At 37.0% G+C, this 16633-nt stretch overlaps 3 protein-coding genes across 5 annotated transcripts; 2 read left to right on the forward strand and 1 right to left on the reverse strand.

The window, feature by feature from the left end:
* Positions 1-1102: 1102 nt before the first annotated feature.
* On the forward strand, positions 1103-6693 carry LOC103448313 (uncharacterized). Of its 2 annotated transcripts, none has more exons than XM_070808775.1 (7): positions 1103-1537; positions 1643-2384; positions 2737-2816; positions 2928-3050; positions 3687-4499; positions 5215-5428; positions 5538-6693. In XM_070808775.1, exons 2-7 carry the CDS (start codon positions 2090-2092, stop codon positions 6272-6274), a joined length of 2262 nt encoding a protein of 753 aa, XP_070664876.1. In that variant the 5' UTR covers positions 1103-1537; positions 1643-2089; the 3' UTR covers positions 6275-6693. The 2 variants fall into 2 exon arrangements, with proteins under 2 accessions (XP_070664876.1, XP_070664877.1); XM_070808776.1 differs by having other exon boundaries at positions 1118-1537; positions 2737-2810.
* Positions 6694-7760: 1067 nt separating this feature from the next.
* On the reverse strand, positions 7761-9748 carry LOC103448431 (pectinesterase QRT1). The gene is made up of 5 exons (XM_008387697.3): positions 9316-9748; positions 8759-8954; positions 8425-8628; positions 8094-8329; positions 7761-8000 (listed from the first exon to the last, which is right to left on the reverse strand). The coding sequence occupies exons 1-5, from the start codon at positions 9615-9617 to the stop codon at positions 7853-7855; spliced, it is 1086 nt and encodes a 361-aa protein (XP_008385919.1). The 5' UTR covers positions 9618-9748; the 3' UTR covers positions 7761-7852.
* Positions 9749-13524: 3776 nt separating this feature from the next.
* LOC103413177 (small ribosomal subunit protein uS10c) lies at positions 13525-16458 on the forward strand. Of its 2 annotated transcripts, XM_008351666.4 has the most exons (5): positions 13804-14112; positions 14341-14400; positions 15591-15923; positions 16169-16187; positions 16293-16458. In XM_008351666.4, exons 1-3 carry the CDS (start codon positions 13885-13887, stop codon positions 15900-15902), a joined length of 600 nt encoding a protein of 199 aa, XP_008349888.1. In that variant the 5' UTR covers positions 13804-13884; the 3' UTR covers positions 15903-15923; positions 16169-16187; positions 16293-16458. The 2 variants fall into 2 exon arrangements, with proteins under 2 accessions (XP_070664878.1, XP_008349888.1); XM_070808777.1 differs by having other exon boundaries at positions 13525-14112; positions 16169-16458.
* The last annotated feature ends 175 nt before the right edge of the window (positions 16459-16633 follow it).

Consider the following 16633-nt stretch of genomic DNA (forward strand, 5'->3'; position numbering starts at 1 on the left):
CCCAAAAATTATTTTCAGGGTTTATTTATTTATTAATATCTCATTTATTGTTGAATACACCTCACATAAAAGTTTATTGTTAAGTAGCTTATATACCTAATATAATATGACTATTTAGGCCTAATAAAATTTAAAAAAAGAAATAATTTTCTAAATACACCCCAAGTTAATTTAGACTTGTATTCTAAGATTGCTTTTCTTCAAGCTCTCAAAGTCGCTTACGTCCTTCATTGTAGAACAAGACCCTAACTACTAAAAGCACAAAACGTGGAAAAATATTATTTTTCATCCTCGTTATGCAGATCTTTAATTTGCTTGATTCTCTGATAAGAGAAATTTGGGAATTGGAGAAAGGTAAAGGAAATCGGTCAGTTTAAAGCCAGCAATACATTTTTTTTTTTTACTTTGCAGGTGCAACCTAGAAGAACAAACTGATATAATAAAATGCAATGTGTTCACAAATTTGGCTTTGACCATGATAGAACATCAAATAGTTGTGCATGTGAATTCATATATATTCGGACATAGAATGAATAGTACAATCTTATAGGCAATCCAATTATCAAATAATAGATCGGCGGAAGGTATGGGCTATTTAACCCCGCCGGATGACAATGTTATAAATTGAATGGAGAATAGGGGGAATTTTTTGTTTCATACTTAACTCCAATTCCTTTGCTTGTTCATCGCCTTCTGGTTGTTCTTCGTATTGATGTGGGGTTTAAGTAAAGCGTGTGTGGTGTATATATAGCATGTGGGGTGTGAGGGTAGCATTGAAAAATATGGGGTGTATTAAGATAAATTTTGATTTAAAAAAATATATGTGGGATGTATTAAGTATATGAGATGTAATCAACAAAACGTGGGGTGTGAATAAAACAATTCTTATTTTAAGAGGTGTGCTATCCACACACCTCATTTTACTTCTCACACACCCCTTAATAATTTATGTCCATTGATCTTTTTCAATTCATCTGATCCAAAGGTCAAAAATTAAAAAGATGTGTTAGAAATAAAATAAGATGTGTGGATATTACACCTCTATTTTAATTTCTTTTTCTCTTTAATTCAACAAAATAGTCTACCTTTTTTCTTGTTCAACCAAGTCCCCTCTTCCATTGCTGCAGCATACATACATTTCCAAGGCTCCGCAACTCCCCCACTTTCCATGTCCATGGCCTCTTCCACAAACCTCCTCCTCTCTCCCTCTCCCCCTTCATCTACTTCTCCTCTCCTCCCTCTCTTCCTCTACTCTGCCTTGTACCCACCAAGGCAATCACCGAGCTCTCTCTCCTCACCCTTCCCCTAAAACCCTCCAACCCCGACAACTTCTAGTTTTTGTTCAATCAAATCCTGTTTTCTCAGCTGAACTTTCTGTTTTGGTCCAAATTACAGATGCCCATTTCAAATTTGCTCCAATTCTCTTGGAAAAAGCAGTCAAGGCAATGTCTTTGTACCCCTTTGGGCTTCCAAGCTGATACCCAGTTGTATTGAGTAAAGGGTGTTCTGATCTGCCATTGGAGGATCAAAAGCACAGGTTTTCTCATGTACCCAGTTCTTGTTTGTTGGTCTTCTTCAAAGTCTGAGCCGAAAACTTCATGGTATAGTTACTTAGTGATCAAATTCTGCCTTGTTTGTATAGAATATACCTCCTGATTCTGCTGGGTGTGCTGGGTTCCAGTTTCTGAAGATTATTGAACAAATTGGGTTTGTTGTTTGATCCTTTTGCTACTTATTTGGGGGAATTTTCAGCTGTAAAGTTAGGGCTTTTGATCTGGTTAGGTTTGCAAACCCTAAGATGTTCTATATTCTAGTCATTTTTGTAATATATCAGTTTTTCTTGTTTGTAGAGTAGTTCCAGCTTGGGCAAGATATATATTATATTTATTCCTAGGATTAAGGTAATAAATAATTGCAAGATTGTAGCCTTTGGCCTGAAAAATACTCCATTGTTACTTTTTAGGCAGCTAAGTGGTTGAGGGTTTGACCCCTTTTGCTATCTTATATTTGGGGCATCTTCTGTTATGTAATTAGAACTTGAAGTAGGTTTCTGGTGTTTCGTTAAGCCGTCCTTGTGCGCTCGGTCAAAATGCCTGGAAATGGTCACTTTTTCGTGGAGTGGAAAGAGCACTTTGTTTCGCAGGAGAAGGGCAACCGTGTGGTTCACTATTTCTTGAAGGATTCTTCTGGAGAATCCATTCTTGCAGTTGTGGGTACTGAGAGGAGTGTTAGGCACATGTTCTATGTTGTTTCCGAGGAGTTTTTGCAAGTGCACGGAATCGAGAGCTCCAATAGTGCCAACTTTAAATGGAGGTCAAGAAGGGAAGTTGTGGATTGGCTTACATCTATGCTGTCAAAGCAGCATATTCGTGGAGATCTGTCCGGTATGTGTTGCCACTTTGTAATTTCTAGTTCGTTTTATTGTCCATGAAGTGTATGTTATGTATGCCATTGTCAAGAGAATGCTTTAATTGCTTTGGACATGTAAGAACCATAACAGCTTTTGTGACGCAAGGATTTTGATTTCCCTCTGCAACCCAGCATGAATCACTAGTTTAAGTGCCTGATAGAAAAATATTAGATAGGTTTTACCACTATGAATTTCTGTATAGAGGTTGTTATTAAGAAATTCAATCTTAATACCTAGTAAGCTTATTCTTTTTGACGTATTTGCTAGAAACGAGGGATTTGTATAACTGGAAAATTATGATTGAAATACAATTTTTTTTTTGACAGAATCACCCCAACATGATTCATCACAAGCTTCGGGGAGTCCCAAATATCCAATGAATGGAGTTAGTGGTCCCCAGGTGCAGGTACCCAATAACTCGGTATCTTTTTGTTGTTTTCCTATATGAGTATTGATTCTGTTCTTGCGATGCTTTCAAATTTTGCCTGCAATATTGATTCTGCAACTTGTTTATCAGGGCCGTCTTTCAAAGACCTTGAAGGGACGCAATCCGGACATTGTTTGGTCAGGTGTTGCATGTACATGTGGTAAACAGCTCAAGCATTTCCCTGCATTCTGTAGGGATGGAACTACAATAGCGGTAAGGATTTAACTGTCAAAGTATACAGCTGTACAGGGCATAGCTCTCATTACTTAAACTCTTAAACTTACATAAAAGTCCCATTTTATTTTGTAGACTGATATTCCTGGAATAATTTCTGTGACATTACATATTTGAAAGATGATTACTTTGCCATTAATATGGACTAAGATAAATTACATCCTTCAGATGGGTGCTTGAGAGACATTGCATTGGAGTAATCAATCATTTGTCTCAAGTTTCATAGCTTATATAGAGGATAAATAAAATATTGTCTTTATTTTGTTACAGTGGACTATGGTTGCGTTTAATAACGATGCTTGAGCATACATCCCAATTATGTGGTAGTGACACTAGTTTCCTCTTGATGTTACATGTTTCATTTGATTCATAGCCTGTCAAATTTGCACTTTGTTCACGTATGATATATTAATGCATGAACATCAGAGGATTTAGTTCAAAGACTAATAACCAAGGTATTTTGTTGAAGTTTGCCTTGATGTGCACATCTTGGTCAGGTCAAATCACTAGTGACCACTTGCATTCTGTCGACAATGGAATTGATATGCTACTCTGATTTTTGCTGTTAGCTGTAATTCTTTTCTCTGATTGTTTTGCTTTTCCCTTTGCATCCAGATTAAGTCCTTTGTCTTTGTCATGGCAAAGGGAGAAAATCACTATGTTGCTTATGTGGAGGATATGTATGAAGACAAGAGGGGTCAAAAAAAGGTCAAAGTGAGGTGGTTTCACCGTAATCAGGAAGTCAAGGGGTTAACTCCTGTAAGAAATCCTCACCCAAAGGAAGTTTTCATCACTCCATATGTGCAGGTCATTAGTGCAGAATGTGTTGATGGTCCTGCAACAGTCTTAACTCGTGAACATTATGAAAAATGCTTAGCTGTGTTTCCTCAGGCTTTATTGGCCAGAGTTCATTTCTGCTGTAGACAGTTTAGAAGTAACAAGGTGAAGCCATTTGATTTGAGTAAAATGCATGGCTATTTTGATCAGCCAATTCTCTCTTGTTTGGGTCTTGAAGTTTCAGAAAAATCTGAGTTTATAACTGATAGCTTGATTGAGGAAGAAGATGAATTGGGTCCAAGTGACTATGTAAAGCGAGGGTCTAAGAGGACTAGAAGTGGAAGGCCATGTCAGAGGTTTGCAACTGGTCGTTCAAGAGCAAGAATTTCTAGTAGAGGTAACCAGATGATGACATATAGACCTCAGAACACAAACTGTGGTTTGCTCAGACGGTTGTTTTCCATGAAGCTTGTTGATTGTCAGCCTTGGTATGCCCCACTCTTTAAGGTTGATGAAAAGATAGAATTGCTTTGCCAAGATAGTGGCATTCGAGGCTGCTGGTTTAGGTGTACAGTGTTGCAGATAACACGAAAACAGATGAAAGTCCAATATGAGGATTTGCAAGACGAGGAAGCAAGTGGCAATCTTGAGGTATGCTTAGCCACTGATACACCCTCTTCTATGTCTATTATTTGGGTTGAACTCTAAGTTGTGGTGTAAAACGGTGACATCATGTCTAGTGTAGGTACTCGGTATCTGGCTTAAGTTAGGTACACAAGACTTCCATCCAAGATTCTGTTTTAATCAGCTATTTATTGTAATTCCAATTTAAATTACATGTTTCCTCTTCTTTCTTTTGGTACTGTCCCGCATTTTGAGATTCAATCTAGCATGTTTAGATTTTAAAGTGTGCGTATCTCTCTGTCTACAATGTCAACTCTTGAGCATCTCCTTTTTCGAACTCTGAACTGTTACCCTGAAATGTAAGTTAACCTTCACTATTGTATGATGGTGTGTCTTGAACACTACCGGTTCCACTGACCCTTAATTTAACCACTTGCTAGCTGTTGACATAGTCCACATGTTTGTGGTTTAAACCTTTTTGAATCTGTCAGTTTTCGTGCAGGCTCATGTTCTTAGTTTGTGGTTATAGTTTAGAAAGATGGTCCTATTTTTCACAGGCATTTCGTAATAATAGAGATGCATGAGTTTGTGCATTGCGAATTTTCTTCTCATTTCCTGTAGGCATTGGATGGATTGGACCACATTAACTCGTGTTCTCTGACTGATTATTCTGTTTTTTCTTCATTTCTTTTGGCTTCTGAACTGTGATCTGAAGGCCTGACCCTCACTCTCCAATTTGTAGGAATGGATCCCAGCTTTTAGATTGGCTATGCCTGATAAGCTTGGTATAAGGCATCTAGGCCGCCCAATGGTCCGGCCAACCCCTCCTAAGGAACAAATGGGCCTTGCCCTTGAGGTTGGGGTTGCAATTGATGCATGGTGGAGCGATGGCTGGTGGGAAGGGATTATAGCTGGAGTTGGCAGCTGTGCTGACACCTTTCAAGTTTTCATTCCTGGTATGCGTAGAAGCGGGATCTAGTTTTTTCCCTGCATGTTCCTGTTGCATATTTTCCCTATATTTTTCTTAGTTCCTTTGTTTGAATGTAATTTCTTTGGTGGTATCAGGTGAAAGCTTACTCTTGAACATGCACAAAAATGATCTGAGAATATCCAAAGATTGGTTGGGAGACGAATGGGTTGATGTTGAGGTGAAGCCTGATGTACTTTCAGCTATATCTTCAACAATCATCTCATGCACTCGTCCCTTTACATCGTCTGCAGTTGTGAAAGGTGTCGACTCTGATGGGTTCGCTTTGTCGTATGTTGAAGTTCCTTCTAGTACTAAACATGTGGAAGAGGAAAAACAGAACTTAGCCGTATCTGCCAGTTTTGATGCTTCTGAAAATATGGACTTGGACAGTGATAGGAAGTCACCATCATTAAATGACATTGGTACTGAAGATGTTGATGTCGATGACTGTTGTGGTGATGTACAGGATTTCCAAGGTAATGATGTTGATGACAACAAAGATGACAAAATGGCCGAGGGTGACAAAGGTAACAACGGCGGGGGTGATGGCAAAAACAATGGTCATGATGAGGGCCAAGAAGGCATGGAGGTGTATGAAGTTGAAACTGCCGATACTGAACGTGTTGACGTGAGTGACAGTTGTGGTGATGTACAGGATATCCAGGTTAATGATGAAAAAGATGACAACAGTGTTGAGGATGACAAACGTGACAACGGTTTTGATTATGGAAAAAACAATGGTCATGATGAGGGCCAAGAAGGCATGGAGGTGTTTGAAACTGCTGGGGAGGGGAGCCCAAGAGCAGTAGAAATCATGGAAATGACATCATAAGATGTCTAACTTGAGTTTGATAACCTTAAATTGTGGCAGTTAATGATGTTATTGTTGTTGGTTAATGTTGAAAAGTGTGTCAGCTAGGATGTCTGTAAATAGTTACACTGAGATGTTGGAGAGAAGCTCGCTGCATTGTTTGGAGTTGGTGGCCTTCCTGGGTGTACAGTATGAGATAAGAGTCAAGATATTTATTTTTTTCTGGTTTTCCACGGTTGTATTAGAATTCAAATTTCGAGTTCCTCCGATTAGGAACGCTTCTCAGCGAGTCGGTTCTTCGATGTTATTGAACACGCTCATGCACTTCTGCTTGTAGCTTGTATCAAAGATTCCGAGGTCTGTTGTAATCTTAAGTACTGTATCTTGGCTCCATGCTGTTTAGGAATGTTAAAGAGAACATGAGAAATGTGTTCGAATAACTATCCGTTTTGAATAATCATAGGGCAGGTAAGTTCAAATAAGGGTCTGAGCTCATATGTTAGTACTCTGTCATTGGCATGGGCGGTATCCATACATTCGATTACGTTTTACTTTACTCTTCAAAATCCAACTTTACTCTTCAAAATCCATCTTTGGATTTCCATAGCTCGGTACAAAAAAATCCACTTTTATTTGATATCCAAGTCTACTTGGGATAAATATAGATTGGAAAATGAAATAGTATTCATAATCATAAAAATATTTGCTTGATTTGAACATCGCTCGTTTACTAATTCAAAATCAAAATGGGAGGAATTGAATTGATAAGAGGTAGGAATAAAGAGGAGTCAGAATTTGATTCTACTTTTTGGAATCGGAAGATAATTGGTATAGATTTCATATAAATTGTTTATTAATTAACCTGAATCGGAATGAAAATTAGTATAATTACTAAAATGTCCTTAGTTGAAGTAACTTATTTTATATACTATTTTTTTGGTTAAATTTTAAGGAAAACTAATGAAAATGGCTTGAAAACTTTGAGTTTTAACGATAAGGACAAAATAAATGGTAAAGTAAATAGTACCATGATTGACTTTTTAGTATAAAAATGTGGTTTTTCATTAAAGTGAATAATACCAGAAGATTTTCGTTAAAGTTCCCTAAATTTTATACTAATTAATAGAAAAAAAATGTTAAATGCTTCTATTCACCAAATATTAAGCACAATGAAATTTAATTATTTGATTTAATTTTATTGTTATTGTTGAATTTGATATTAAATTGGGCAGCAATTGGTAGTGTTGGGTTAATGCGAAGGCCAATATTAAAATTTTAAAAATAAATGAGGGCATAACGGGAAGAAAACAATCAATTCCGGTTCCCCAATAACCCGGAATTCAATTCCCACCTAAATGTAAGTAATTCAATTCCTCCAAATTTTGGAATTAGATTCTTAAATTCGCGTGGGCGCCATTAACATTTTGATTCCATAATTTTTGGTAAACACTAAAATATCCCTTAACTGAAATTCAATTTCTCGATTCCAACTACCTTTACGTAAACATGCGTCAAGGATGGTAAGGATTTGCCTCTGTTGCATTTGAATAGTGGAGGAAAAAAATGAGGATATAAAATATTAGTACAATAATTAACAAATTATAATCTAAGCCACTGCTCTCCAGATATAAATTTTGTATCCAGAAAAGGCCTTATCTCCTCCAAGCTGAAAGACTTCAACCATGGCACCCTCCCTCTTCTTTCTGCTCCTCTGCCCCTGCATTCGTATTCTCCGAAATCCACTGTCCTGTCGACGCAAAACTTGCACTTTTAGAAACAACAGAGAGAATCTAAGATGAACATTGTTAAAAGAGTTTTTCGTGGAAGAGGTTGTATATACTTCTGCCTGGATGGGTAGTTCCAGTCGCTCCACCCCGGTGGAGTTATTATATCATCGAAATGACAGTAGGAATACACCGTTCTTGAATAATTTCCCCAAGCTCTTCCCAAGTAGATGTAGCCAGTCCCGATGATTTTGCAGTTTACAAAGGAGAATCCTGTGTCTTCATTCGGCGAGTCCCGGTGATGAGCCGCTATTGCTCCCGAGTTCTGAGCCGTTGATTGAATAACACAGTCCTGGTAACAAGGGCCAAATTCAAGCATTTTAGTTTCGTGAAGAAACTTTGGGTGCAAGTTACGGAAATGCTAGGCACTCGGTATTCTATTTGTACCTGGTAGAGTGATCTTGATCTGCCAAAAATGAAGTCCACACTTCCTTGAATGTGACATCGGTAGAAGTAGTGAGATCCAGTGTCGTCCAGGAGTGTATCCTGCGTCCCCAAAACCCGAACTCTGTAGAACATGGCTTTGTCACCGGCAACTCTAAGAGCCACTGCTTGCATTCCATATCCTCCAGGCACTGCAACCACCGAGTTCTGCAATAACCACTTAAAATTGCCGACCAACTACTTACCAAATGCTGTAATTTTTTCCATTCAATTTTATTATGTGCATCATCGTGTCAAGACTCAAAAGTAAAAACCCGTGTTCGTTATTAGTCATTACCTCGAAGGTGATCCCTGTTGCGCAAAAGTAATCGGCCTCTATGGCTACAGAAGCAGTTCTGTAAGTTCCCAGTTCGAAACGAAGGCCGTCCTTATCGGATGCCTTGTTGTTCCAAGTAATCACAGTTTCAGAAGTTTGATTCGGATTCCCAATAAATGATATGTACGGCTTCGAAATCGGTACAAGTACCTTCTCTCTGCGCCAATTCACAAGACAACAAATAATAATGTAAAAATTAATTTTTGAGAAGCAAATTACAACGATATATGGGTAGTTTTTTTCTCCAATATTTTTTTTGGGTACAGTTTTTAGGAAGAGACCACCACTAAAAGCATATGTAACTTCCACTACTACCCACGTAGCTCAACTGGGTTTAAACTGACCCCTCCAAAACACTAGAAACTGTCAAAAAATACAAGATCTGAAAATTCTTTGGGGTTTTTTGTTGAAGTGAAATGTTTTTTTAACAGTGAAAAGAATTTACAACGAAGATCCTCGAGGGACGAGTGATAGTTTGTTTGCATGCAATGAGTGAAATGTTATTTGATCAGACAGACCTGTAAATTCCAGGAAGAATGTAAATTTTGACTCTTTCTGTATTTTGTTCCGGAACCATATCAACTGCTCCTTGAACTGTTAGAGAATTTCCTCCTCCATTCTTGTCGACCACAATAATCCGGCTTCCATTAACGTGTTCTTCTCTTGTGTTCAACCCCAACTTATGGTCATCCACCTCCAAATCATCCCAGCTGATATAATTCCTTGCATACGCTTCGCTTTGTGAGAACCCGACCTCAATGCAACCCAAGAACAGCAACACAAAACCAACAACAAAAACACTCCAGACACCCAATTCCATGACACCCTCAATGGTTATTCTCCGTCCCAAACCGCTTTGAAAATACGAGAATCAAAACTAAGAAATACATGAAAACAAGAAAACCCCAGCGAGATGTGTGTTGTTTGTTGAAGTTTCGAAGATTTGTTTGAGTAAGATTTGTTTGAGTTGGGGAGGAGTGAATGAAAGAGGTGAAGATAATAAATGAGGGAGCGTGGGGTGTTGCTGCTTGTGTTCCTTGTCAAATATTAAGAGCAGCATAAGAACAAGAATCATAGGAAATAAGAAATAAAAAAAAAAAAACGAAAGATTTAATATCGAATTTAAGGATCTCTCTCTCACACACACACAACAGATCACAGATACATGTGGAGAATTAAGGTTGGAGGAATTTAAAGAAACATGGGTCAGTCATCAAACTTGTGCTAAAAGTAAAACAGAAACTTAAGTAAAATAATTAAATGGGGAGTTAATATTTTGATTGAGCTTCTAATTAGGTGGGTTATAATTTACTTAGAAGATAAAACGATCTTTAACTGAAGAAGCCAAAGAGCGGTTATGCTTTCTTAGATGATTTATTGAAACTGAAAAAAATGAAAAGGTAAAAATGCCAACTGAGTTGTTGAATGGAATTTGATTATATATATATAGATATATAGGTGTATATAGAGGTAGCTGTAGCCTGCAGTCTCTTTGCATGAGCATTTGAGTAAAATGGTTAAAAGTTTCAGAAATTGGTCACACGCACAGAGCATTTCATGCACGTTATACACCCACGTCAAATTATAGACATGCAATTTTATTTTTCCAAAACTGCTGCACGTAATTAATTTTTAATATCATTTTCGTGAAATCATAGGTAAAATAATTGACTACTTGCATTCTCTTGCTAACAAAATGATGGGTCTTTATTAGGAAGGAGTTACAATCTTACTATTGTTAATTAATTGATGTTGAAGTTTAATATGTGCAAGCTATGTTGAGGGGCGGGAAAATTGAATGCAAGAGTGAATGCTTTTAACCAAATAAGTAAGCTCTTTATAAAGTCTGAGCCTTTCAAAACTAATTTCTTTCTAGCCTTCAAATTTTAGCTATGTTATTAATAAATGAGTTTGGAGTTACGGTAGAGACACTAAAGTAACAATAATTACGAGCCGCCCAAATTCTTATTTTAACTTTTTAAGTCTCAAGTATTTCATTTGTTTTCATGTGGGTCCATTTTAAACTGCATTTAGTGTAATTTGCGAGAATATTATGTGTTATATCAGCTGGTAACATAAAAATTGAAATTGCAACTATAATGATTTGGTGATTAAATTTTGTAAAGTTTTTCGTGAACAAAGTTTTAAATTTTGTAAGTCTATGAAGGATGACGAGTTCAAACTTGAGAAGTCTTGCAATGTTAGAAAGAGAAGTTTTATAATTGATCAATAAGAGCGGTGTACTTCTCTTGGCATTGTACTATAGCAATTACTTCAACTGTGTCCATGCAACAAGAAACACTAGGAATGGATAACTTGTTCCATATTTTGTTATTTCCATTGTGACCAGACCATAAGCCTTGAAGTTGTGAGCATGCAAAGTCTTCATGGTCATTGAGTAGCTCTGTCTCTCTCACTCACACACAGTCGCTCACTAACGACCGATGAGTTTGTTGGTAACTTTGTCAAGTATGCTCATGGGATGATGATCCACAAGTATCGTACTACTTCAGTTCTGCCTTTCAATTCGAAACACCATTTCGAGAAATATGGATATGATGAAAGCTCTAACTCGCTTTTAAAAGTAAACTCGAACTCATGCATTTTCTTGGATTTATTTTATTTTATTACACACTAATCTATGGAGCTTTTAGTTTAAATATCAAATCCGAAAGGAATTCAAGCTAAAATACCATACTTATAGCTTAGGTACTAGTTGAAAAAAGCCAATAATCTTTGAATAAGAATTCAGGCTTGTTTGGAATGTTTTGTATTCATCAGAATCGTCACCTATACTCAGTAAGTGTGTTCAGCAAAACGCTTTTGCATGCTACAAGCGTAAAATCTGTTTGGAATTATTTCTAACACAGCTAAAAGCGATTTGACAACAAAAAATGCTTCTATATCCTTTTGACAGAAACATTAAGAATTTAGAAAGGAAATCTAGCTAGGTAACTAGTTTAGAATTACTTGGAAAAAGCATGCATCTGAAATATTAAGGACCAAAAGCAATATTAGGCAATATATCCCAAAATAAATATTTTTCCTATTTTCTTCAAAGGCCTATAAACTGATGAACCCACATTCCAAAACCAAAAGAGAACAAGTCTTTTAACCAAAAAAAAAAAAACACCAAGACGTGACCTCTAAGTCTTTTAACCAAGCTTAATTAATTAGAATGATTATGGGATAACACTAGAGGGAGGTAGGTGCTAGCATTCTTTCACTATGGTGGTCAATTTTAACTTAGAGAAGATGAGAGAATTTCATATTTCTCAACACCAAAACACTAATTAAAGATGACTTTATAAGACTCACAAAAAAATACCCCTCTAGGGCCGGTCATCGGAGTGCGATATATCATAAATGTTAATGGCTTCCGTCCTCGATGTATTTTGATATTATAATAATAAACTTGACTTTGATACCAATTTCATATAGTTAGATGATTAATATAGCAACCAGACAATAAGCCTTGAACATAGAACTACACAGCAGACCAACTAACAAGGGTCACAAGCACTGATCAGAGACTCCTTGGATACTTGATGGAATATGAGTGAGTTACAAAGAGAGCAAGAGAGCATACAGGAGAAAATTGAGCTCTGCTATCTCAACCGTGCTTGTAATATTGTGATATCTCTATTTATACAGTTGTTACAGGAAAGTTACTTTGAGTTATATACACATCTGGCTTTTTGGTTGTGGAGTACTGAATTTTCGACATTTTCTTTAGCCCCCATGTTTTGAGTTGAATTTATATAAGATAGTTGGACCGTTATGGATGTATTGCTCGAACTTCAACTTTTTTATGATATAAAAGCAAAGTTATCCTGTATATGATGCTTAACGGTCACACTTGCTCCATGTTATCTGAAATGCATTATTCTCACGTTAGGCTTGAAATTCGCTACACGTGAGGGGCGTGTAGAGATATGAATTCGACATAGAAAAAATAAAGAGCTATGCATGCACTTATAAGTAGTTGGGTTATTCCTCATATCAACAATTAATTTTATGGTGGAACCTTAACGTTCTTCAAATTAATCACATCATTTTTTTAATCTCTGGACAGAGATTATTATTTCGCATTGCTAACGTTACCAAAATACCCAACTTAGTACTGCAGTCTAGTGGAATTCGTATTCACTTGTAAGTGAGAGGTCTTAAGTTTGATTCTCGCTAAAGGCAAATTATAATCACATTATTGCTAGTCCATTATAAGACTTAGCTCACTCCTCTATCCCCTTAGTGTAGATAATATCGTTGGGCAAAATATAATATATATATATATATATATATATATATATATATATATATATATATATAGGAATTGCTTAAGGGGAGGGATCCCCATTTTTTCAAAAAAATGGGGACACGCTCCCCACCGTTGGATTTGAATTAAATGAAATCCTGTGGTTGAGATTCTATGGCCTGTGTTTTAATCTCAACCACACAATTTCATTAAAGTCAATCTAACGGTGGGGAGCGTGTCCCCATTTTTTTTGAAAAAATGAGGATCCCTCCCCTTAAGCTCCCTGTATATATATATATATATATATAATAAAAAATGAATGGGTAGGTTTTGGAGCCAAAGCATTTTAGGGTGTTATAGCCACCTCCCAACTCTCTCCCTCTCTCTCTCTCACTCTCTCTCGTGGTGCACACCTATACCCTTTATCCGCTATCTCCTCGTTTTTTTAACTCCTCACCGAACTAATGGTGACCGACACTCCTCCCACCTTCAATCAGCGGGTTTGCGGACAACCATTTTCCAGCCACCTAAGGTGGTGCTTTAGCTTACAATAAAAGTAGAAAATCCATTGTTTCCCCAATTTCTTAGTTATTTATGTAGTTTATTTCACAAAACACCACTGATATATTTGAGTATGCAGCCCAATCTCACATACAACAAAAGTGGGCTTGGACTTCCAATCTATAACAAGCCCAAACTACATTACCAAAGTAAAATTAAAAAAAAAAAAAAAAAAAAAAAAAAAAGGATAATTGTACAATCTACAGGCAGAGTGAGCAAAACAGAGCCCTTCTTTCCACCGAGGGAGAGAGAGTAATCAAGTTCCATTTCAATGGCAGTTTCTTCAATGTCTACAATCCTAATCCCTTCTCTTCCGCTCTCCAAATCTACTGCATCTCCGACTTCCAAGCCAAAGCTCTCTTCTTTCTCTTTGCCCTCGGCCAACAGTGCCTTAAAGGTCAGAGCTTCAAGACCCTCGCAGTCATCCACTAGGGTTTATGCTGCTCCCGAAGTCCTCGAGTCCCCAGAAACCCTAGTCCCACCTCCAGAAACCCTTGAGGTTTAATTTTCTTGGCCATTTCTTCTTATTTTCGTGTTCTTTTAATTTGCAATTTGATAATGCTTTGTTTTGTTGCTAACAATATGTGGGGAAAGGAGAATAATTTTCCCTAATTTATTTTCTTTGTTGTTTTAAAATGTTAGGTTTTCTTGGAGTAGTGAGTTATTTTTATCTTTGTGTGGATTTATTTGCCATTTCTTAATTGTTGATTATCTGTGTGTGCTTTAGGTTGGAAGTTCTGAGACCCCAAGCACTTCATCACTCAGTATTGGTGGAGATGGAGATAAGGTGGAATTTCAATATTCTTATTGTTTGAACTGGGGAAATTGATTGCTCTATCTTTTTATTTTATTTAGATTAGTTTTTGGAAATTTAATTTAAGTACGGCGTATTAAGGATTTCCAAGTTAACTGAGGTGGGAACATATTCCTTTCCTTAGTTGAGTGTTGGTGTAATATTTAAATTCATATTTGAATCTTCTCCTATTGGATAGTCTTTTTGAATATGTGTATCGATGTCAAGTAAGAAGCTTGGTGCTAAATCCTTTAGTAAGTAATTGAGGGATATCAGCCCAAGTGTGCTTCCATAAAAGAATATTTGGAGAGCTAATGTTCTCGAAAGACTGCGTTGTGAAATGCTTAGTAAAGAAAAATCATACTGCTGGTAATATATGTCAAACACCCAATCATGTGATTTTACCTTAATCTTTTGTTTGAGTGGTCTATGCCTTTCTTGTTGTCTAGTATTGCCTAGTTTGTCCATTAGTTCCGGGTTGAGCTTTTGAGTATGATCTTCTCCAAAATCTTCTTGTCAACTGTGCCATTATAGGTAGTAGAGCTTTTTTGTATTTCTTATAACTCTGAGTTAATCCTGACCCGGGGATGGACCTCTTTAAGTAATGATTAATTGAGTAGTATATTGGGTATGCAGATCCTTCTGTTTAACTTAAAAGTTAAAAACAGTTAGATTTTGGAGGGACATTTACCTATTCTTAACCTTCAATAGCCTCCAACATGCTAAGAATTTTGGCTAGTCGCTGACAAATCCCCATATTTGATTCCCAACTTATAGGATGAGCATGTCGATTCGATCATGGCTTGGGGCTATTTGGCTAGGATGATTTTTTTCTCATGTATCTGGGACAGTTTGGTGCGATGGCTTGGGAGCAGCCTCTCCATAAATGGGGGTAAGGCTAGCCGACATTCACCTCTCCCAGACCCTGCGTAAAGCGGGAGCCTTGTGCACTGGGTACGACCTTTTTATCTGGGACAGTTTGGAGTGGCAGAGAGTAACTAAGTGGCGAGGACCAGCTAGAAGACTTCTGACAGTGCTGTTCTGATTTGTCTAATCATACTTTAATTGTTAAAATTATAGAAGAAAGGTCTAATTTAAACACACTAATTATAAATTAATTGTTCCCTCGCTTTTTTAACAGCTTCGCATTTATTCTGATTATCTAAAGGTGTTTCTGTTTTCAGGCCTCACCCAAGCAGAAAATCAGAATTAAATTGAGGTCTTACTTTGTGCCTTTGATAGAAGATTCCTGCAAGCAGATCATGGATGCTGCAAGGAACACGAATGCAAAAACAATGGGTCCTGTACCCTTACCGACCAAAAAGCGAATCTACTGTGTTCTCAAGTCACCCCATGTCCACAAGGATGCCAGGTTTCATTTTGAGATTCGTACCCACCAACGCCTCATTGATATTCTATACCCAACTGCACAAACAATAGATTCCTTGATGCAACTTGACCTTCCTGCTGGAGTTGATGTGGAGGTCAAGTTGTGAAGAAGAGGTGCAGTAGCTTAGGTAAATTTTTCTCGGCCTCTGAAGTTTTGCTTCCTTGTACTACTATTATCATTTCTCATGTTAGAGTAAAATTTGTTTTACAGAGATTAACTGCTTTAATTGGTAATGCTGGTGCATATAAGTTGATAAATAGCTCTTTCGTGTGTTTACGTCATGCATTTTTATTCACGTTTTTTTTTTTTCTTCTAATGGCGGATGGGGTTTTTTTTTTTTTTTATTCATTATTTTCACATGATCTGTTTCAGGTCAAGCTTCCAAGAACAGGTATCCGAAAGAGAATACAATGGTTCACGTTCATTTTGTAGTTACATATTTATTGAATGCATTTGACCCATTCCTGACATTCTTCTGTTTTCTGTATGTTGTAAGCAATTATGAGAAAATGGGAAACTTCTGGCCTTGGATATCAGTTAAAGAGTAGAGATAAAGAGTTCGTCTTTCATATCCATGTAGTTACATATTTCTTCTCTTTGAGGTAGTCATGTTAGAATTGTATGAACCTCCTAAACATGCAATGTCATTACCATGTTAATTCCGCTTTGTGCATCATTTTTCTTATTCTACGTGTTCTCGGCGTCATTTCACTTTCTTGGTAAACTGCTGAGAAATTTTGTTGTTTATATGCCATTTTTGCAATTGCTCCTGGAAAATTTGGACAAGTTTGGGCATCCTAATTCAAACTTACAGGCAAATTGTTTTTGTTGTTTTCG

This window comes from Malus domestica, chromosome 11 (genome assembly GCF_042453785.1).
Source record: "Malus domestica chromosome 11, GDT2T_hap1".
Lineage (NCBI taxonomy): Eukaryota > Viridiplantae > Streptophyta > Magnoliopsida > Rosales > Rosaceae > Malus > Malus domestica.

Excerpts from the sequence above, each read along its gene's own strand:
- LOC103448313 (XM_070808775.1), top strand. The coding sequence starts at position 2,090 with ATGCCTGGAAATGGTCACTTTTTCGTGGAGTGGAAAGAGCACTTTGTT. Across the intron at positions 2,817-2,927 it reads TTAGTGGTCCCCAGGTGCAG|GGCCGTCTTTCAAAGACCTT; the intron begins GTACCCAATAAC and ends CTTGTTTATCAG. Across the intron at positions 4,500-5,214 it reads AAGCAAGTGGCAATCTTGAG|GAATGGATCCCAGCTTTTAG; the intron begins GTATGCTTAGCC and ends TCCAATTTGTAG.
- LOC103448431 (XM_008387697.3), bottom strand. The coding sequence starts at position 9,617 with ATGGAATTGGGTGTCTGGAGTGTTTTTGTTGTTGGTTTTGTGTTGCTG. Across the intron at positions 8,955-9,315 it reads ATTCTTCCTGGAATTTACAG|AGAGAAGGTACTTGTACCGA; the intron begins GTCTGTCTGATC and ends GAATTGGCGCAG. Across the intron at positions 8,629-8,758 it reads CAACAGGGATCACCTTCGAG|AACTCGGTGGTTGCAGTGCC; the intron begins GTAATGACTAAT and ends TGGTTATTGCAG.
- LOC103413177 (XM_070808777.1), top strand. The coding sequence starts at position 13,885 with ATGGCAGTTTCTTCAATGTCTACAATCCTAATCCCTTCTCTTCCGCTC. Across the intron at positions 14,113-14,340 it reads CACCTCCAGAAACCCTTGAG|GTTGGAAGTTCTGAGACCCC; the intron begins GTTTAATTTTCT and ends TGTGTGCTTTAG. Across the intron at positions 14,401-15,590 it reads TTGGTGGAGATGGAGATAAG|GCCTCACCCAAGCAGAAAAT; the intron begins GTGGAATTTCAA and ends TTCTGTTTTCAG.